This window comes from Sus scrofa, chromosome 1 (assembly GCF_000003025.6).
Source record: "Sus scrofa isolate TJ Tabasco breed Duroc chromosome 1, Sscrofa11.1, whole genome shotgun sequence".
NCBI lineage: Eukaryota > Metazoa > Chordata > Mammalia > Artiodactyla > Suidae > Sus > Sus scrofa.
The window spans coordinates 167,152,977-167,175,673 of NC_010443.5; the positions used below are offsets into that span (position 1 = coordinate 167,152,977).

The window sequence follows — 22,697 nt, forward strand, 5'->3', positions numbered from 1 at the left end:
AGCTGGAGTCTGGTGGGGCCCAGTGTCACTGTCCACTCTGATGGGTGTGCGTGTTGGGGTGGGGGTGGGGTGCACCTGCACTATGCCTGCTGCAGTGTCTATAGGATGGAGATGAGGCCCGCTCGAGGCTTTGAACACTTCACACCCTGTTCTGCCTCCAAAGCCCATCATTGCCATGGGCATCGAAAGAAAGCACATAGACTTTGCCTTCCCCTTTCAAAGGGCTTCAGATCTCATATCTCATCTAATCCCTCAACAGCTCTGGGAAGGCAAAGCATTGATGGTCAATAAGGGATTTATCCGAGGCCACTCTGAATTCAGCATCCATGTTCCCTTGTCAAGCTCCCTCTGCTTTGCACAGGATTACTGCCTACCTGTTTGTATAGCCACATCACTTTCCTTTCAAGAACTTAAGTCTGAGAAGTCCCCTGGTGGTATAGGTGGGTTAAGGAACAGGCATTGGGTTACTGCTGTGGCATGGAATCAATGCCAGGCCCTTTGGCCAGGGAACTTCCACATGCCAAGGGTATGGCAAAACAACAACACCAACAACAAAAACAACCTATGTCTGAAAGGACAAGCTAGTCTAATGTAGATTGAGGGGTGTGTATACACACACACATACACACACACACCCCACTTTACTAGATGTGTAGCCACAGGAAAACCTATTAATTAGGTCAAATGCCCAGTTGCATGGTTGAGGATCCAAGGACCTTACAGATACTCACTTACAACCCACTTACTGCAAATGGGGAAACAGGATCAGAAAGAGACAGACTTAACCCCAGGTCCAGTGCTCCTATCACCGTCTCACCGTCTGCACACCTAGCAAACAAGGCAAGGGAGGGGACAGAAGGAGCTCAGGGAGCCTGGGGACCCAAGGGGGGATGCGCCTGCACTTCAGTCTGGGAGTTTTGTCCAAAGAGTGAGTTTTTCAGAGTTTCTCTGGGAGGGGCAGGGGTGAGGGCAGGAAGTGGCTGCAATCTGTTCCTTCAGCACCTGGAATTACAGGTGTGGGGGTTGGGGAATTTTTTTTTTCTTTTGCCCTCTACGTCTCTTTGACTCTACCCGTTCACTGAGTGGCAGAGGTCCAAGCCCAGCACCTTCCAGACCTGGGAAATGGAGGTCTGGGGAAAGGGTGAGGGTCTCAAAGCACCTTAGCCTTTGGGACACTCCCCAAACAGCTGGGTAGAACCGAGGACAGGGGCCTGAGAACATTCAGGAGCTTCTCCCACCTGGGGAGAGGACACGATTGAGGGGGGGGGGTGTTGCGGGTGCCCAGTTGTTTTTTCCCTGTGCTCCACCCCACGCATTCTTCTGAAGGGCAGGTTCAGGGGCCCTGTCCTCCAAGAGGTCTCTGGGTTCCCAGGCCTCTGCCCCTGAAAGTGGGGGTGGGAGTGAACGTGCGGAAAAGTGGAGGCGGGGGGCGAGGCGCACTGCCGACTCCACCTGGGCGCCAGGCTTGGCTCGCACTTCAGGCCGGCGAGTGGGGGGGGGGGGGCACCCTTTGGAGGTCACGGAGTCCGGCGTGCATCGCAGGCTGTTAGATCCTGGCCCTGCGACGGGAGGGGCGCTCTGCCTCGGCTCCTGCCCGGCCCCTCTAGGCCCCGCCCCGCCCCCTCCAGGCCCCGCCCATGCCTCGCCCCTCCGGGAGGGATGGGCGGGGCCCGCAGAAAGGCGCGCCGCGCGCCGGCCCAGGTGCAGCACCCGCTGTCTAGGGGCTGCCGCGGCCAGGAGGAGAGTCGGTGGTCTTCCCCCGCTTGCGCCGCGTTTCCGCGCCCTCTTGGCTGGACACCCGGGACCCTCGTAATTCAGGTAACGGAGGGCGGGACTCCCCGGCAGCGCGCGTCTTTCCTTCTCCCGGTCCACGCGCACCCCGCCTTGACGGCCGCCCCCCAAGCTCCCCCGAGCCTGTCGGCAGCTCCCCAGGCGGCTCTCTGAAAGTTTGCGCCGGGACAGCAGTGCACCGCGTGGCAGTGAAATGCAGCCACTCTTGCTCACATGTCCTCTGCCCAGGAGCCAATGAGAAGGTGCGGCGGCCGCTGCTGGTGCACAGGGTCTCCACTGAAATCCGTGGTTTGCGGTCTCACTTTTCACATCCTCACTTTTCTGAACGTTTTCGTCCCTCCTCGTCTCCCAGTCCCTTTTTAAAAAATCCCTAGACAGGGATGGCAGAGTTGACGATTTCTTAAGGGGTGTTTACGTTTGTGCTTCCCGCCTCCTCGGGCCAAGGTGTGCAATGGGAGACTGGGCTGAGCCAAACAGGGTGCGGGTGAGGGTGCGGCCTTCTGCCCGGTGGGGCGGTTTGGGGGCGCCGCATGGTCTCTGTTAAGTGGGTTCTGTGCTTCTGTCTGTATCCCGCGGGCCACAGCCGGGCTGGACATCCTGGGCTCCCCCAGTACTCCCCAAGAAGAACACCTGGGAGAGGGTGACCCGCAAAGTCAGGGATTTAGCGCAAACTCAAAAACCCTTGACTATTTGAACAGAATGGGCTTCCTCCTCCCTAGGGTGTGAGGAAGGCTCAGCTGTGTGTGGGGAAGGGAATGAAAGGTGGTCCTACTCACACAGGAGCAGAGAGAACAGATGGGGCGAGGTCATTGGATCAGAGAAGAGCTAACAGCACTCACATGGACATAACCTTGATCCCCCCATCCCCCGGCCCACCCGTTAACCAGCGAGGTAGTAGTTCTTCCCTTTGGTAGAGGAACAGAAAGGAGGCTCCAAGAAGTTAAATAATTTGCTAGAGAAAAGTGGTGAACCTGGTCTGCCCACAAACCACAGTCAGGTGGTTGGTTCCCCATTTTGCTGGGGCCCTGCAGGGGTTCATTTCTTCTACCCCCCTTGTTTGAGGTTCTTCCCCTGAAAGGGGTCAGCCCGTAGAATGCACCTCCAAGAAAAAATAAAATCTGGTCAGGAAGCTTCTTCAAGAGAGGGCCAGCTCCTGCTAAGCTACTAAGACTGTAGGAGGCAGTGACCTGTTTTGTTCTAGGCTGTAGCCATAGTACCTGGCACGCTGAAGGTGCCCCACAAGAATGGAATGAATTAACCTGAAATAGAGAGTCTTTTCCAGCTGACGAATCTTTGCCCTTTGTGAACAGAAAAGGCATCCGGAAAAGTTGGACCAGAAAGTTGTCCAGGGCCACCACTGAGAGTCCTTGAAATCCTTAGCCACTGGGGCAACTTGTTTTTGTTTTGTTTTGTTTTGTTTTTAAGCCAGTGAGCGTGTCCACAATCCCGTGTGCTTTCTTAGACAGCCAGGCTTTCACTTTACCCCTAATCCACTTCTTGCCAGGCCTGGCAAGCTGTATGTGGGGAAGGGAATGAAAGGTGGGAGAAGCAGAGGGAGGTGGGTTACCTGCCCAGCGGGGCCCTGGTCTACACAGGACCCTTGGCCATCTACACCAAAGTCTTACCCATCTCTCTCTAGGAAATCTTGTTTGGAAACTCTCATCTTCATTGCCTCCTCCCTCTCCTTACCAAACCGTGGGGCAACCATGGATTGACGGAAGAGGACTTGCTTTTCTGAGCTTCAGTTTCCTCATCTGTAAAATGGAGACAATAGAATCCACAAGGTTTTATGCAGGAGTGTGTGGTCCAAAGGTCTCTATAAGCTTCAAAGCAAACTGTAAGAGATGATTGTCGTTTCCTCATGTATTTGTCTGTGATCCTACCTGACCCCCCAGGTGGGCTATACATTCCTTCAGGGAAAGGTCACATGTCTGGGTGTGCTGAGAGCTGACCTCATCACGAATGCACAGTAGGTTCATGGGAAGTACTTATTGATCAAAAATGATCTCTCCAGGAAGAGAAGTTGCTAAAATTGGTTTTAAAAAAAAAATCCCTCTTCCCCCTCCCCATGGAAGGAGAGGGGACAGTCCACAGAATAGGGGAGGGTCTGGGAGGGACAGGAGAGGTCTGAGGTCCCAGGCCAGGGAAGGCAGGGCATAGAAGACTTTACATGGCAGTGCCCTGAAGATTTTTTGAGCCTCTGCCAGGAACCCTATAACCTTGGACTCCTTAGCAGACTTGGTGTCTGCTTTGGCCTGAGAACAGACTAGGACACTCAGAGTTGGCCAGTTCGGAGGCCACTGAGAGCTTGGCTGGGATTCAAGCCCCTGCACACCTTCCCGCCTTCCTGGCCCTGGCAGTCCCCCCACCCCCACCTGAGTACACGTAGGGCTCCCCCCTCCCCAGCTTCCTACTACTAATTCCTGGCTCTTAACAAGAGCCTGGTGAAGTGAGCGCTTTGGTCCCAGAATATCTCAGCTGGTATAAGCCTTAGAGATCACATCCCAGACCCTTTCCCTGCTTTACTTTGCTTAGTGCCTATTACCATCTGTGGCCTGTATGTTTAACTTTTTAAACCTTGTTTACTGGAGCTCCCGTCGTGGCTCAGTGGAAACTAGCATCCATGACTAGCATGCATGAGGACGCAGGTGCAATCCCTGGCCTCACTCAGTGGGTTAAGGATCCAGTGTTGCCATGAGCTGTAGTTTGCAGACGTGGCTCAGATCTAATGCTGCTGTGGCCCTGGAGCAGGCCGGTGGCTACAACTCCAATTCGACCCCTAGCCTGGGAACCTCCCTATGCTTCTGGTGTGGCCCTAAAAAGACAAAAAAAAAAAAATCTTGTTTACTGGCTGTCGTCCTCTCTGTTAGAGTGTCAGCTCCATGAAGGCAGGGCCTCTGCTCTGTTTTATTCACTGCTCCATCCCCAAGGGTCAGAGCAGTGCCTGGTGTGCAGTGGGTGCAACAGATGGGGCGATTGAGGCCCAGGAATGAGGAGTGACCCTTTGAAGGCAGAACTGGAGCTTTTCTTGAGTGAACTTGAGTTAATACTAAGCTGGGTCCCTGTCCCCTGCACTGGCATTGCTAGGGGGTTCTTGGCAAGAACCTTCAGGCCAGCCACCTCCAGTTACTCAGGGGGGCAGCTCTGAACTGAATAGATTACCATCCACATGGGGTGATTTGAGCCAGCCCTTGCGGAGTGCTCCCCATCAGACCCCATCCCCAAAAGAAACTTCCTAATGCCACCCGCCCACTCTCTAAAGATGGGATGTGCCTAGTGGTGGAAAACAGCGCCCACTCCAGGCAGCTTTTTCAAATATCCCAGGGCAGGGGAGAACTCAGGTGGACCCAAGCCAAGTCCCTGGCAGTCCTGGGGAAAGAGGTGGAGCTGCAGATCAGCTGGGCAAGGATAACAAGCCAGTCGGAGAAGGTGCAACCAGATGTGTGGGCCAGGAAGAGTGAGGACATTATTCTGCTGAAGGCATGGGGCACTAAGGCCTCACTTAAGGAGTATTTTTTTTCTGCCACACCCATGGCATATGGAAGTTCCCAGGCCAGAATTGAATCAGAGCTGTAGCTGCTGGCCTAAGTCCCAGCCACAGCAAAGCCAGATCCAAGTGGTGTCTGCAACCTACACCACAGTTCATGGCAACACCGGATCCTTAACCCACTGAGAGAGACCAGTGATTGAACCTCTGTCCTCATGGATGCTCACCATATTTGTTTCTGCTGAGCCACAATGGGAACTCCTAAGGAATTTGATAAGTGGGTTTTCTCAGAGGCTCCCAAGAGCTTGAATTTCTGAGACACTGTCAGGAGAAGCAGGATCAAGAGAAACCTAGGTGTGGGGTGGAAGCTGGAATTTTCTATGGGAAGATTGGGAGACACACCCACACATCCATAAACACCAAGCAACTTCAGTCTCCCCTCTGCCCCCCCCCCCGACCGTCGTTCTTCTGGTAACTGTTGTTTCTACAAAGGACTTTTGTTTGTGTTCTGAGGGAAAACTCTAGACCATGTGAAGCTGGTTGGTGGGGAAGCCACCAGGGGCAGGAAGACCTCTCGAGGAGGCGATTGCAGGAGCATAAATAGGTGGGGCCCCTGGAAGTTTCTCTCCTCACACTGGCTGGAAATGTAGACCCTGCCTTCTTTCCTGACTGTTTGGCAACGGGAAGGCTGGATTTTTAATAATAGGAATCAGCATTAATAAATGCTAGCTGGGTGCCAGGCACTGTTGTAAGCACTTTACTTGTGGAAGGCAATCCTCACAACAACCCCCCCGCCCCGGGGTTGAAACTTTATCACCTCCATTTTACAGATGAGGAAACTCAGCCACAGAAAGGTGGTGTATTTTGCCCAAGATGACGCTTGCAGGGAGAGGGGCACCAGCTTAGTCTGGCTCCAGATCCTGCAGCCTTAGCCTCCCTGACACACGGCCCCACTCAGCCAAGTAGGCCACAGAGAGAGGACAGAGAGCCTGGAGGCCAGGGTGGTCGGCACACCCCACCCAGAGGGAGCAGCTCCCACGTAGGTCCACATGTTAGACCTATAGGGAGCTTTGGTGTTTTCCCTGCCCCTGATCCCCAAATCTTTTTCCATTGTCATTGCGGTTTGCCAAATGAAGGGTTGGAATTGATGTTGGGGGAGGGACTCCAGAAGTCGGGCGTTGAAGGGTATATAGGATTTTGCCAGCACGTTGGGAAAATTGGGGAGGAAGGGAGCAGGGCTGGCGGAGGAACAATGATAATCTTGTGCCAAAGAAATGATCCATAATGATGACTTCCTGTGTCTGAGGCCACTATAGTTCCTCCCCCTCCCCCGCCAACCCCATTCTTGCTCCCCAGCTACTTCCTACAGGCTCCCTTCCTATGAAGAGTGTGAGGCCTTGACCTGGGATGTAGCTCATGCATTCCTGTCCCTGGCCTTCTCTTTATCACCACCATCACTACAAGTCTGGTGGCTTTCAGCAACAGTGGATGGAAAAGTACGCCTGTTGTGACATGATGTGAGTCAGTCCTTTGTAAATAATGGAGTTGCATCGTCAGCCGTAATGCCTGGACCTGCACCCTAGTGTCTGCCACACACGGTAGGAGACATGGCATTGGCTCCTGGGGAAAAGGACAAGGGTGACTCTAGATGTGATTTTGAAATTGTGCGGGATGGCACGGAGGAGCCCACAGGTGTGCAAGATACAGTCTGGCAGCTGGGAAAAAGGACAGTCTTCCTCCAAAGCAGTGATCTTTGGTTTCCACCCATGTGCTGTATGATTTCCACCCATGCCCTGCCCTGTAAGGTAAGCCAGGGTTTATTTTATAGGATTATCCTTTCTTCTGGCCTTGACACCAGGCCAGGAACCACCCCCACTCCCCTGCCAAGAGAGCCCTGGGGAACTTGACTGGTGGATTTTGTCTAAGCCTCAAACAGACTTTTTGCCTGGACACACTGAAGCCCCTTAGGACATTCTTCCTCTTGGGCTATTTGGGAGCCCTGGGGTCAGGATGACCTTGGTGGGATGTATTTGGAGACATTGTGGGTATCCAGACCCCAGAGGCCCATATTTGGCTACTCTACCAGTTTGCCACTGGTCTTTGAGTCGATCACCAGAACCTTGGGGGCTGAAAGCTCCTGTGGCTGGATTCTTTTTCTTTTTTTCTTTCTTCTTTTTTTTTTTTTTTGCTTTGTACGGCTGTACCCATGGCATATGGAGGTTCCCAGGCTAGGGGTCCAATGGAAGCTGCAGCTGCTGGCCTACACCACACCACAGCAACACAGGATCTGAGCACATCTGCGACCTACACCACAGCTCACGGTAATGCGGATCCTTAACCCACTGAGTGAGGCCAAGGATCAGACCCACAACCTCGTGGTTACTAATTGGATTCCTTTCTGCTGAGCCACTGCGGGAACTCCTTGTGTGGCTGGATTTGAATTCCAACACGATCTAACTTAGTATGACCTTGGCCTTGTCCCTTCCTGGGCCCCGGTTTCCTCATCTGTAAAAGAGACAACGTGGCTTAGCTCAGGGACTGTCGACGTTTTGGACCAGATACTTCTTTGCTGTGGGGTGTCCTGTGCACAGGAGGATGCTGAGCAGCATCTCTGTGTTCCACTCACCAGGTGCCAGTGGTACCACCCCTCACTTCTTTCTTGACAAACAAAGCTGTCTCCAGACCTTGCCAAGTGCCCCTGGTGCCAAAATCATGTCTGGTTGGAGAATCACTGGGTGAGATGATCTCTGAAGACCTTTCCAGGGATTACCCTCAAGACCAGGAAGACACTCTTCTCTTTCCAGCCCCTGCTGGGGAAATGTGCCCTGTGTGTGAACGAGGAGCATCGGGCTGGGCTCTCCAAGGGCTTTTAGGGTGGGTTGTGGGCTATGAGAATAGGAGAGGCTCTGAGCCCACAGGGCCTCGTGCTGAAAAGCCAAGGCCAAGTTTTCTTTGCCTTCTAGACCTCGGGTTACATAAGGAGGGAGGGGAGGGGGAAGCAGGGGTTTGGTCGCCCGTGCACTGAGATCAGCAGCCTTTCAGCCAGTGACTCATCACCTCTACATGCTTTAAGGACTTGGCTTCTCCAGGGTCCCCTCTCATGCTGGCCTGGGAGGGGACACAGGAAGTGAATCAGGCCACCCGCGGCGCGGAGGAGGGGGCAGGGAGCCTGGCGGTGTTGGACTTCAGGGCCACACACTCCTACCCCAGCCCAGCCCTGGTTTTATTTTGTTTATTCCTCCCGATTTAGCTGTTTATTAACTGTCCATGGAAGCCCCTTCTGACCTTGTTGCTTAAGATTCATCTTCTCTAGGAATGGGAGGAGTTTGTCAATGACTCTTGGTGGTAAATCATGGTTCCGAGGACAACAGGCTGTGAAATCTGGGGCAGCATTAACCCTACATGATTGGTTTGGGTTGTTCATTCTTACAGTTCTTATTGAAGGACGAGAGACTGATCTAGATGGGGGGCTAGATGCTGATGAAGGAGCAGGGAGTCAGACACAGCCCCCTGCCTGCAGAAGCCTTTAGTCTGGGAGGACAGAGGTCAGCTGGAAATTGCAGTGTGCTGGGGATGCCTGTGAGCAAGGAGGTCTGGTCAGCTCCACCCAGGGTGTATGGTGGGGTGTTGGGAATGGTGGCTGGGGACATGTGTGGATTTGGGGAGGTAGTGATAGCATAACAAAAGATTTCAACCAGAAGAGCTGATTTTGGGTTTTGGCCTTTTTTTTATTGTAGTAAAATAAACGTCACATAAAGCTTACCATTTTAATCATTTTAAAATATACAGTTTGGGGTCATTAAGGACAATCACATCATTGCAGAGGCATCATCAGCATCCGGCTCCAGAACCCTTCACTTCACAAAACCAAACCTCCATGCCCTTTAAACACTAGCTCCTCCTTCCCTTCTCCCTGCAGCCCCTGCCACCCACGTGCTTCTTTCTGTCTCTATGAATGTGACTATTCTGGGTACCTCATGTAAGTAGAGTCTGACAACATGTGAGGTTTTTGTATCAGGCTTCTTTCACTTAACATCCAGTTTTAAGGTTGATCAGTGTTGCAGTGTGCATCAGAATGCCCTTCCTTTTGAAGGCTGAGTAATATTCCAGGATATGGATACACCACATTTTGTTTATCCATTCATCTGTCGATGGACATGGCTGCTTCCACCTTTTGGCTGTTGTCAGTAGTGCTGCTATGAACATGGGTGTACAAATATCTTTTTGGGTCCCTGCTTTCAGTTCTTTGGGGTATATTCCCCAAAGTGGAATTGCTGAACAATATGGAAATTCTGTTTCATTTTTGGACCCACCATACTGTCAGCGAAGAAGTGCTGAAACTAGATCTAAAGGATGAACTATGAGCTTGCCAGGCATCTGAAGTAGAGGAAGGGAAGGGAATGGGAAGAAGGAGGGGGAGGAAAGGAGGAGAGGGAGAAGAGGGAAGGGGAGAGCCTCGTCTGTGGCACAGTGGTGTTTGTTCTTGGGGCTGGAGTTGGGCCAGGGAGGGGTGGAGTGTGAAGGGCCTGGGACCAGGCAAGGGACTTGGGCTCCACGCTATGGGCAGTGAGAAGCCCTGAAGGGGTTTTTAATCAGGGCATGATAGAGGCCTCCTGTCATCTTAGAAGGAGGGAGCTGGGAGTGATGCCACAGCTGGACTGGGAGTGGAAGAGGCTTAAGGCAAGAGCCAAGAGGAAGAAACCTGGCTAACACTGGAGCCTCGTGGTTGGGGTAGGTGGAGGGAGCAGGTCTGAAGGGTGGGTGGGCCGACCAGGTTTCTGCTTTGGCATTGGGTAGGTAGTGGTGGTGAGGCTGCTGAGTGAGCTTACCAGAGGAGCAGCCAGTTTGGCAAATGATGAGGGCATAGCCATTGGCTTGAAGGGGCCCGTGGAACCACCTGGGTGGAGACAGGATTTGAGGGGTGTGCAGAGCTGCGCAGAGCTAGGCGCTGAGGAAGAGGGAGAGAAGCCGGTCCAGGGCAGGGAAAGGACTGGCATCGGATGGCATGGAGGACCCAGCAGAGTTGGAAGCCAGGACATGGAGAGGCCTCTGTTCAGTGCTGTTTAATCCCTGCCCTGAGTATTTCACATGAGTCCACACATTGTCACTGCTGAGCTCAAGGCTATGATCTCGAGGCTGGGCTTGGGGGCTGGAGATATTGGAGATAAACCTGAGCCAGTAATTCATGTACTCATCCCATAAAGTTAGAAAATGGAATCTGGCCAATACCTTTGCATGTTAAATACTGACATGATCACGTAAGGCTGTATGGGAGAAATGGAGCATGTTATGAAAGAGTATCATGATTTCATCTAGGCAGGGTTTCTCACATGAACACTCTTGACATCTTGGATCACATAGTCCTTTGTTGTGGGGCTGTCCTGTGCACTGTGGGGTGTTTTGTAGCATCCCTGGCCTATTCCCACCAGATAACCAGTAAGGAGCCCCACACACCCCCACCCCAGGTTGTGATAACCAAAAATGTCTCTAGACGCTGCCAAATGTCCCCAGGAAGGCAAAATTACCCACCGTTGAGAGCCATTGACCCATAGGCCAGGAAGGGCTTCTTGAGGAAATGCTGTTAATCTGAGTTGTAGAAGATAGATAAGAATCCAGAAAAGGCAGGGGTGGGGAATGGAGGAGGGTATTCAGGGCACAGGTGACTGTGCAAAGGCCCTAAGGTGGGAAGGAGCATGAGGGAGACCAGTGGGGAGGCTGGTGGAGCTGATGAAGAAGGCTTCCTGGTAGGTGGGCAGTGGTGGAGGCAGGGACGAGTGGATGGATTCTAGGGACACTCAGGAGGGAACACAGGCAAGAAAGCTGGAGGTGTGCAGGGTGAACCTGGCTACAAGCTGGCGAGTTATGTTTGGGCCTGTTGGCAGATGATACCTGGGAGTCATCCCAGTGGGGCCCTGAGCACAGAACAGAGGTCTGGCTGGAAACACATGTTGAGACCCGATTTATGTGTAGATGATGAGTGTAGCCTTAGGTAGACCAGATAGCCCAAAGGGAGTGTGTGGACCCAGCAGAGAAGAGCCAAGAGGAGGATCTAGAAGTGAGCTCCAGGGGTGGTCAGAGACTGAGCCTGGGGAGGTGTCCCAGGGAGGGAGCAGTGAGTCCGGTGAAGTATGGTGATGTGGGAGCCCGAGGATGCTGAAGGAGGGGGCCTGGCCCACGGTGAAGCCTCTGGAACCACAGCAAGTAAGATGAGGACTGGGAAGTGGCCCCTGGATTTACTGCCTGGTGGCTGCCATGGTGGAGGTGAGCCTGGGGTAGCTGAGGAAGGGCCAGGAAGGGAGAGGGACTGTGGGCAGGCAGCTTTTCTGAACACATGTCAGCAGAGGTGAGGGGGAGAGAGTGTGGAAACCAGAAAGGAAGTACTTTAGGGAGGGTTTGGTTTGTTTATTTAATTTTACATGTTTTGCACCCACCCTCACTCCCTTCTTCTTCTTCTTCTTTTTTTTTTTTCTTAGAAAATAAATGTACCATGTTCAGAAGTTTTAAATTGTAAAGATTTCACTGTGGAAAGTCTCCACCCTCATCTCCCTTGGCCTCCCCCGTCCCTGCTTCAGAGGCAGCTTTACCGGTTTCTCACATGTTCTTGCAGAGATATTTCATGCACAGATCAGTAAATGCATAGTCTTTCCTCCCCAAATGGTAGCGTGTTATATGTACTCTTCTACCAATTTGGTCTTTTTCCACTCTGCTCCCTTGAGAAGCTTCCAAATCAGTACACGGAGAGCCTCTTTGTTCTCTTTTACAGCTATATAATGTTCCATGGTATGGTTGGCCCAGGATTTATTTAACGAATCTGCCGTTTGGAGACATCACAGTGTTAGGCTGAATCGCCTTATGCTTCAGTCATTTTGCAGTGTTAGTGATGCATATGGGACAGAATCTCAGAAGTGGGATTGATGAGTCAGAGGTTTGTGCATTTGTATTTTGAAAGGTATCATCCTATTGCTTTCCATAGAATTTGTAAGAATGTACACTGCCCCTAGGCGAGGGCAGGGATGTTCATTTTCCCACCCCCTCCAACATAGAGTGCTACCAACTTACTGATATTTGCCAGTCTGGAAGACAAAAATAGTTTCTTGAGGTAGTTTTCATTTGCATTTTTCTTGCTATGAATAAAATTGAGCATATTTTCGTAGACATAAGAGCCATTCCTATTTCCACGTCCATGAACTGTTTTGTCCATTTTCTATGAGGTTTTTGGTCTTTTCCTTATTGAATTAGAGGTGATCTTTGCATATGGGGGAAACTGGTCTTTTCTCCAGAATGTAAATTACAAGTGTTTCCCCCACCCCCACTCCCACCCCTTTATCAAGGAAGCTTTTTGCTGTTGCTGATTATGATTGCTTATGGGAGAGATCCACTAGAGTTGGGGTCCCTGGCGCACGGTGGTCCCTGAGGAAGCCTCAGGCTGGGTTCCAGATTGGGACCAGGACAGGAGATACCTCTGCTATGTAACAGACAGAAGAGCAGTGCGAGGAGGGTACCCCGGTGCCAGGGGGCTGGTGGCAGCAAGTTTCAGGAGCAAAGGCAGATGGTTGAGTTCATCGGGGATTGTATTAACGAGGCATCGGAAAGTTTGAGGGCATAAGTTACCATCTTAGCGAGACTGTCTTAGCGAGTCAGATTGACGCTGGAGGCTGAGCTAGATGAGGGGAAGCGGGTGCATGGGGTTCTGTGAGTTCTTAGGGTATTTGCCTGTTTGGCACGCATTGATCACAGGGCCAGGCTAAATGCCAGCGTATTTACATTCCCCACCCCCACCCCCACGATCAGTCGCCCTTCTCTGAACCCCTGCTTATCTCATTCTCTCACATGCCAAACCAGTGTTTCCCCTGCCCTAAACCAACCCCGTGTTGGAACCAGTCAACCAGAGACAGCCCCCTTGCCCCAGAGTCCATTGGAACTATTCAAACCAGCCAATCCTAAGCTGCCTTGCCTCGCCTTTCCCATGGAAACCCCAATAAAGACTGTGCCTTAGACCTTCCCCTCACTCCTGTTTCTGCCTCTTGACCAAAGCCTAGTGCTTCCCTGGTGGTCCTGTGTGCTGTGCTGTGCCCCCTTCTCTTGGGAAAGGTAAGTAATGCCTTCTTCTTTCAACATCATTAGCCTGTCTGTGTGCCACTCAGACACCTCCGTACACCACCTCCTCTGGGTACAATTGAGACAATGGGGACCCTTGGACAGGGACAGAGTATGAGAGTGAGTAAAGCACAGGTCCTAGTGCGTCTGCAGAACTGTCACCGTGTGAGTGGTTAAATAAGTAGGCTCTCAGGGCAGACTTCCTGGAGGAGGTGGCTGGAGATGAGGCACAGCCTCGTGGTGGGAAGGGCAGGAGCACAGACTGGGAGGCAGGGCACAGGGGACTGCTTTGGGGGGAAGGTGAGGAAGGGTGATCAGAACTGGAGGCTGGAGAAAAATATACAGAGAGGAGGGGAATCTGGCCAGTGAATGGGGAAGGAGGGGGACTGTGGGGTCAAAGATGCAAGGTGGGTCCTGTGGATGCTTCTTAAAGACAGGTTTTAAATTCCTGGGGACAATCTGACTTGACCTCTCTTTGTGAGTTCGGGGTGGGGCTGTGAATGTCGAAGGACCCGGAAGTGACAGGATCTAACCCAGCTCTGGCTTTTTGAGGTCACATTAGCAAAACCCTGTCCCTGGATGAACTCAACTATCTGCCTTTACTGCCATGGCTTGCTACCCCCAGCCCCGGCCCCAGCACTCTCCTCCCGCCCTTCTGCCTGGTCTACCAGCAGGTGTTCCCCTCCTGTCTCCAGGGTGCCCCGCCACCTTGGAGCTTTCTGCCTCCCTGTAAAAGGCCCCCTTCACCCTCCCCCAGGGTCAAATGGCCATTACTGTCAGCTGATTTGTCCAGTGGCATTTTTTTTTTTTTTGCTTTAAATGATTTTTATTTTTTCCATTATAGTTAGTTTACAGTGTTCTGCCAATTTTCTACTGTACAGCAGGGTGACCCAGTTACACATACATGTATACATTCTTTTTCTTGTGCTATCTTCCATCATGCTCCATCATAGGTGACTAGATATAGTTCCCAGTGCTATACAGCAGGATCTCATTGCTAATCCATTCCAAAGGCAGTAGTTTGCCTCTATTAACCCTAGATTCCCAGTCCCTCCCACTCCCTCCCCTTCCCCTAGGCAACTACAAGTATGTTCTCAAAGTCCATGAGGGCAGAAGTTACTGTCTTAGTGAGACTGTCTTAGCAAGTCAGTTTGATGCTGTGGAAAAGTTCATTTGTGCCATATATTAGATTCCAGGTATAAGTGATATCATATGGTATTTGTCTTTCTCTTTTTGACTTACTTCACTTAGTATGAGTCTCTAGTTGCAGCCATGTTGCTGCAAATGGCATTATTTTGTTCTTTTTTATGGCTGAGTAGTATTCCATTGTGTATATATACTACATCTTCTTAATCCATTCATCTGTTGATGGACATTTAGGTTGTGTCCATGTCTTGATAATTGTGAATAGTGTTGCACTTCCAGTAGCATTTGATTTAGAGAAGAATTCTTGAAGACCCAAAAATCTTCCACAGATGGACAATAGAGCAGTGATGGTGAAACAGTTGACAGTGGCGTCACTATATTGGAGCTGGGGGCCATGGTCCACACTGCCTCAAATCCCACAGAATTTTGTGTGTGTGCCAGGGGAGGATTTGCCTGTTCTGGTGATGCTGGCCTACCTCCCAGTCCTCTGTGCTCCAAGTCAGTACCTCCATTGGAAGTTCACAAACACGTGCACACACTTGGCGATCACTCATGCAACGCTGCACTTTTTCTTTTATTGTTCCCTGGAGAGTTATTTACCTTTTGTGAGAGGAATTTGTGGGGAAATAAACCTCACATCCAGCTAGTGTTTACCAAGCTGCTCTGCACTCTGAACTGGGCTGGACCTTACGAGTCTTACAAGTTTGTTGCATTGGTTTTGCTTCCCCAGCAAAAACACCATGTCCCCATGCTCCAATATGCTCTGTCACCCCAGATGCCAGTGCAGAGAATGAACGGAAGCCAGCTGGGCTGTGGTTGGCAGAGATGACTTATTCAAGGAGGAAGAGCTGGAGAAGACAGTGGGTCTGGAAAAGGTGGCAACGGGGAAGGAAGGGGCAGGAGCCCCTGAGGCCAGGTGTCCCTGGGGGAGGTTGAGCATCAGCCCCCCCACAGGGGGGGTGTAGGAGGACCATGAATTCTGCCCTGGGGCAACAGGTGAGCTGCTAAGAAGAGGTGGGACTGGAAGCTCCCTTGGCTGTGTCAGAAGTGTTGCAGCCTCTCTGCCAGGAGGAGAGCCCTGGGGGGCTGCAGGCTGGATGGACTGTGACCTTGCACTTCTGTGGGGGACAGTGGGGCTTTGAAAATGCTTCCAGTTGGAGCATGACTATACCCTCAAGCATCCTTCAGTGGCCCTCAGGGCAGGAAGCAAGTGTTTCCCCAGATCAGGGTCCAGTAATTCTTCTCTCTGGGGTCTTTCTTGTGATGGGTGGGGCTGGGGAGCAAGAAGAGTGCCAACAAGGGGCTCTGTTTCTGAAATGGGACCTCAGAGGTTTATCTCTTGGATGTTTTTGGTATACATCATCTCTAGAACCTATATATAAATATATATATATATATATATATAAATTCTAAGTGATTTTTAAAAAGGAATTGTGTAAAGGAAGATGAAACATTTGGCTTAAGCACAAGTGGGGCAGATTCAGGAGGAAGGGAAACTGGCTGTTCCCCTTCCACCCTGCCCCCTCCTCCTTCCAGGTCTGGTTTGATTTAAACCTCACCGTCCTCCCAGAGACAGTTCCTCTGAGTCTAGCAGATGCCCAGGTGCTGGAATGTTGCTTCTAGGTTGTAGCTTAGCAAGGCTGGGGACTTCTGGACTTACCCTGGGATCAGCTCACTGAGTGACCCCGAGCAGGCTTCCCCACATCTCTGGGCCCCAGTTTGTACCTGGCTTCTCTTTTGGAAGCATCCGTTTTGCCCTTTAGGTACCTTTTAGGATCCTTCTAATGATCAAGTCTTCGCTCACCATCCTCTAGATTTCCCTCAGGTACTGAAAAGAACAGGATAGGAGTCTGAGGAAGTGAAGTCTAGTGGTCAAGCTCTTGTGGGCAGCGGGCCAGGGAGCGGGGAGGGGAAGGGACCCAGCCTCTGCCTGGCCGCCACCACGCCTGTCTGGGTGTGCTGTGAACACCTCTCTTTGTCTGAAGGCCTTGGATTTGACTTTCAAAGAGAAAACACCTACTCTGATAAAGGGAGCCTTGTTCCATGGAAGCTGGCTTTGTTTGGGCTCCTGGCTTCAGTTCCCGTGCCCTGTGGGAATGCAGAGGACCAAGGCTGGGCAGAGTCCCAGGGTAGGGGGAGGATGTTTAAATGATCCCTGCTTCTGGAGAGCCAAAGGCTTTTGCACACCTGGCAGAGCCCAGCTATGCCTTTCGCTGTTGCCTGAGCATCTCCTGGTGCTGGGCAGGCCTTGCACCTCCGCTATTTCACGCTGGGATGTGGAAACTGAGGCACAGGAGGTCACAGTGCAAGGTCACCTGGGCCTCCCGGGGCGGCTCAGTCAGATGTGACCAGGTCTTCAGACTCCTTCCCACAAACTGTTTACGACAGGCCCTAACACAGCTGAGTTCTCTGCCCCTCCTGCTCTCATTTCTCTCCCTGAAGTGCCACCAGTTTCTGTGGGATTGAATTCACTCTGTGCAGGAAGGAAGATCTAGAACACAGTGTGAAAGTAAGGGGAAAAAAAACATTCCTCTGATACTTCAGCTCATCCCCCTGACACCTCTTCTCTCCCCAAAGTATCCTCCCTCAGGCCCTTCCTTAATGACCCAAGAAACGAATCTCTCTAACGGTGAAATGCGGAGGGTGGCCCTTGACTCACACTGCAGAGGCGACCGCTTCTCACCTCCTCACATGGATGCCAGCCCCGTGTCACATTCCAGGGCCAAGAAATAAAGGGACCTAGCTCCAGGCATGGTTCCACCTTGACGGCACTTCCTGCTTCAGGTTGCTCTGTGGGCCACTGTGGAGACATGTGACTAGGAGAGGCATTTTAACCATGGACAGGATTTTTTCCTCCCTCACTGTTCATCAAGAGCCCAGCTTTCCATCCCTGGGTGGAGTAAATCACTGTCTACAATAACCAGCAGCCATTGAGGCTTTGTGTGGGCAGAAAGGGGTGGCCAGGGACGGCCGCAGCCAGAATCTGCACCCCCATCACCTGCTTGCTGATCCCGCACTGCTGCTCTGGGTCCTGGGCAGCGGCGCAAGGCCAGCGGGAGCCTCGGCTGCTGTGTGGCAGCAGAGGCTCAGGCAGGGCAGGGTTAACTGTTTCCACCTTCAGGAGCACTGGCTATGCGGTCCTGGGGGCTGATTTGAAGGCACCTATTATTCCCATTCTCATTGGGGTTTTGAATAATTCATTTTTCCTCAGCCCTTAAAAAAAGCCTGCACTTAATAATACTAGAATAATGGCCCTGTGTCACATTTCAGCCACTGGGGCTCTTAATCCACTGCTGCATTCAAATATTTTGAAATGTGTTGCTTCAGTCACTGGGTTAGCAGGAAAAATACTGTCCTAGCAAGGAGGAACAGGGCTCTGTTTTGTGATTTACCTTGTAGCCTGCGACAGCCCAGAAAAGAAACGTCCTGTCCTGACAGTGTCCGTACGGTCAGGTGACTTTATTTACTACACAGCTACGGCGCACCAAGTCCTGACACTCAGGCCCTTGTTAATAATCTCAGCGTGATAAAAACACCCACCTGAGAGTGAAAATTCAGTGGAGTGTAACATGCCCATAGGGGTCTTAGAATAGGCCAAATGCTCAGTAAATGGGATTTCAAGTCTGTTGATAGAGGAGGAAAGTGAGCCCAGGAGAAACCTCAAGACTCAAAGTCAAGTCCGCCTGGCTGCAGGGCCCAGACTCACTCATGACCAATGGGAATAACTGTTTGGCGTGCAGGCTCCTGGCAGTCTCAGCTCCTCATTGACTGTGGGGCGACTTGTCAGGTCAGGTGGGCTTTTAGGTCCTTCCCCTTCCCCTGCTGTGCCCCTGTCCTTCTCTCCCTAATGTCCTCTAGTCCCCGCCAAAGGTCTGGGCACTTGCCAGTACCCTACCTGGTCCGTGTGACCTCCTTCCTCCTGCCAGGTCACACCTCCTGGCTCCTTTGCTGCCCCTGACCATTTCCCACATGCTCTTGGGGTGTGTTCTTTGGGTAATAATTACATGAAATGGCTCACTTGCCAGTTCGATCAGTAAATAATTCTCCCCAGTCCCAGCGGGTGAAACTGAGTTAATGATTGCCAAGGAAAGCATCCTAGGATGCAAATCATCTGAGGAGGGAGGGAGGAGGGGGGCCTTACCAAGAAGGATGCATAGAGAAGAGATGCTCCCAGGGGTGCTGTACCTCCGTGCTCCCTGTGCCCCCCTTCCTCTTGTCTCTGAATTCAGCACCAGCAGGCATCCCTGCCTACAGCCAATCTGTTCCCCCCTCACGCCCTCAGGCATTTGCTCTAAAGGCCATTCCCTTTCCCTCCTCTCTCCACCTCTAGCGCTGCCTCCTCAAGGAGCCTTCCCTGATTGCCTGGACGTGCTTGCTCTGGGCCCTTTCTCTGGGGTCATTGGGAACGTTGAGCAGATAGATTTCCTGAGTGCTCCCTAGCGTGTCAGGGACAGTGCTTGGTTTCGGGGCCCCAGCAGTGAGCCAGGCAGGACCTGTGGTCCCTGAGGGGTTGGATGTGGTCCCGGAGCAGCTGCTGTGTGAGGTGCAACAGGGAAGCCCCGAGGCCCTAGGGGCAGAAAGTAGGTGAGGGGCCCTGGAGCCTGATGAAACAGGGCTTGGGTGGACACTGAAGGATGTGGAATTTTCTAGGCAGACACGGAACGAGGGCAAGGGCATCGGGAAGCCGAGGGAGCAGCGTGTTCGAAGCTGAAGGGAATGGTGTGGTGGTTAGATAATGATTCCCCTGTGGACGTGTGGCATCTGAGGTCCCTGTGGATTGTCCAAGTGGGTGTGTCCAAGAGACAGGTGGCCCCTCGGAGAAGTCTGTCTCCTTCCTTCCTGTGCCTCCCCAATGGTTTCATTATTAGGCATGTCCGTCTCCTCAGAATGAAGGAATTCTCTATGAAGATGGCTGGGCTTTCCCATACCCCGCTCACCAGGGGGACCTGGGGTTGGAGCGCGTGCTCACTGAATGATGTAGATTTGAACCTAAACCCCGTCTCCTTCAGCGCCCATCGCTGACTCTCCCATCCTGCCTCTCTCCCTTCCGGCACCTGCTTTCCATCTGCTCCTGCTGGTACTGGTCCCCCGTGCCCTCACCCCTGCTCACACTGGGCTCTGAGCTTCTGTCCCCCTGGTGGATTCTGGGCCATGTGAAGGTGAAGGTGAAGATCCCAGAAGCTCTGGGTAGTTGCTTCTTTACTGGACCATGTGTGGGAAGCACCCCTGGAGCTTGATGATGGGATGATTCCCATGCTCCCCCTCTGGAGGTTCTGATGGAAAAAGCATGAGAGGGACTCGCCTCATTGGTTCTGTGTTCACAGCCCCTGGGCTATCTGCATGCACGGTTGGGTTTGGGACTTATTGCTAAAATGGTTTTCCAGGCCACTGTCTCTACCCCTAATTTCACCCCCTCCCCAGAGTCAGCACCCCACATCCTCCCTGGACATTTTCTGGGTGGGGAGCTCCATTTTCTGTCCATGGAGCAGCCCTTTCTCACTGGGGGACAGTGCCTCTTTGGCTTGAGCTAAAGCCTGCCTCCCAGAAGCTCCCATCCTGGGGTGGGGGTGTCTTTGTTCTGCTCTCAGGGGCCGCATGCCTCCTCCAGACTTCTAGGGCTGCTTCCCCAGGATGTGGGAAGGCGCCCACCCTCACCCCGAGTCCTCACTGGGTCTCCCTGCTTTCCTTCCCCCTGTGGTCTGGGTTCTGTCTCACAGGCTGACAGCCTTACCTCAGACTTTGTTTCTGATCAGATTAGCTGCTTGGGCGGAGAATGGAGATAGGATCATGCCTTCCCGAGCAGCCTGACGTTTCCTGTTGGGGTGAGGGGAACCCCAACAGTTAGAGCCTGATTCATCTTCCATCACCCCGGCAGGGACTCATCCTTTCCCAACCTTGGGGGAGGAGCCTGTCTACAGCACCCACCCTGGAGGCCAACAAGCTGTGTAGCCTAGGCATCCTAGTCCTGATTCTCCAGGGCTCAGTGGTGGACTGGCTCAGCTCTCACCTTGGCCTAGAATCCCTGGCTGTGCCGTGCAGTCACCTGGACTATTCCTTCCCTCTCTGACCTTCAAAGGACCTAACTGAGTAGTGGGCCCAGGCATCAGTATGTTTTAAAACTCCCTGTGTGTTTTATGGTGCATCTAGAATGGAGAACTACTGAGCTAGATGCCAGGCACTCACCTGTTCAGCTCTCGGGATGCATGGAAATAGTTATACTGGAGTAAAACAGTCAGGGCTGTCTTACTATGTATAGCACTTAATACTAAAGTATATCTTTGTAGTTTATAAGAAGATATTTAAAAGTTTAAATCTGTAAGAGAAAATATTTAATCATTTTAAAGACAAAAAATGTGTAACATTTTAGAACATCATAAATCTAAAGTTATAGAAATAGACCTTGTAATTCTGGTCTATATTAGCAGATAAACAGAAATGAAGCATTCAAAACATTGAAATCTACACTCTTTAAAAACAAAATCTAGGAGTTCCTGTCGTGGCTCAGCAGTAGTGAACCCGACTAGTATCCATGAGAATGTGGGTGCAATCCTTGGCCTTGCTCGGTGGGTTTAGGATCCAGCATTTCTTTGAGCTGTGGTGTAGGTCAAAGACGCAGCTCGGATCTGCATTTCTGTGGCTGTGGTGTAGGCTGTTGGCTATAGCTCCAATTTAACTCCTAGCCTGGGAACTTCCATGTGCTATGGGTGCGGCCCTAAAAAGGAAAAGAAACACTAATATAAAATAAAATCTAGTCATGAAAAATGGAAGATGAACTATTATTTCATCCTTTTTAAAGCAGAATCCTAAAATCAAAGTTGGCAGTATCATTATATCACAAGTATTTTTTTTTCCTATAAAATTTTCTAGAAAAGCTTTTCCTGACTTTGCTCTAGTTGGGGAATGGTGAAAAGATATATTTGCGAGATATCTTTGAATGCTTTCCGCTGACAAGGCCTTTTGGCTTTTTTTTTTTTTTCCCCTGCGACTGCAGTCTTTTATTTACAAGGAGCCATAGTTTTTGTTTCTAAAGCATTTCCGGTTTGTCCTTAAGTTCTTTAGTTTTCTCTTGTTCAGATGGAGGTTCTGATGCAATGCTTCCTGTATCACTTTCAAAACTGTCATGTTGATATTCCACATGTTGGGAAAGTCTGAATAGAGTAATAATTATTCCTAAAACAGCATTTTGCTTTGTCTATTGCTGTGCAACATCTGAGATGGACTCAAGACAGATTTTGCATTTCAGTATCTTTTGGGGGTTTTGTGTTATTGTTGTTTAAACATTGTGATTGTCTGGTTTTAAGAACATACAAAAATCAAGAGATTGGGGAATTCCTGCCATGACTCATCAGTAACAAACCTGACTGTTATCCATGAGGACTCGGGTTCGATCACTAGCCTGGCTCAGTGGGTTAAGGATCCGGCCTTGCTGTGAGCTGTAGTGTAATCGCAGATGCAGCTGGGACCTGGCATTGCTGTGGCTGTGATGTAGGCTGGCAGCTATAGCTCTGATTAGACCCCCTAGCCTGGGAACTTCTATATGCCATGGGTATAGTCCTAAAAAGACAAACACAGACATAGACACATACACACACACACACACACACACACACACACACACACACATACACATACACACACACACACACAAATTGAGAGATGAGTAAAATGCACTTGCATGGCCAGCCTCAGCAATTATCAACCCATGGCTGATCTCATTGCACCTATACCTCTACTCCTACCAGATTCTATTGAAGCCGATTCATGACAAGATTACTTCAGTTATTTATCTCTGAGTGAAAAGGGCCTTTAAAAAATGTAACCATAATAATATTATTACCACTTAAGAATTGATTATTTCTTATCATAAAATAGCCAGTGTTCAGATTTTTCACAGTGGTTTCATACATTTTTTTAACAGTTGGTTTGAATTTCAGATCTTAAAAATTCTGAAGCAAAAATTTTAGACCAAGCAAAAGACACCATTTTGGCATGAAAGTGCAGGATTTATGAATAGAGCATGCAACCACTGGGTGGAAGTTTCTAGACAAACAGGCCAGACTGTGCCTCTAGGTTTCAGAGTGTGGGGCAGAATTGTTCAGTCGTTCAGTAAACATTTATTCATTCCCCAGTGACACTGTGGCCAGTCCTGGGCCGGGTACCTTGGACATAGCAATAA

General features: G+C 51.1%; 1 protein-coding gene across 13 annotated transcripts in view; it reads left to right on the top strand.

Moving 5' to 3' along the window:
- Window positions 1,660–22,697, top strand: part of PAQR5 (progestin and adipoQ receptor family member 5) — an 80,200-nt gene continuing 59,162 nt past the window's right edge. For 3 of the 13 annotated variants that reach the window (XM_021100579.1, XM_021100585.1, XM_021100591.1), the window contains exon 1: window positions 1,660–1,818. In XM_021100579.1, coding sequence (XP_020956238.1) covers window positions 1,660–1,818 — 159 coding nt within the window. Of the gene's footprint in view, window positions 1,819–10,039; window positions 13,370–22,697 lie in introns of those variants that run through there. The other 10 variants (XM_021100597.1, XM_021100611.1, XM_021100651.1 and 7 more) reach the window with 5 other exon arrangements.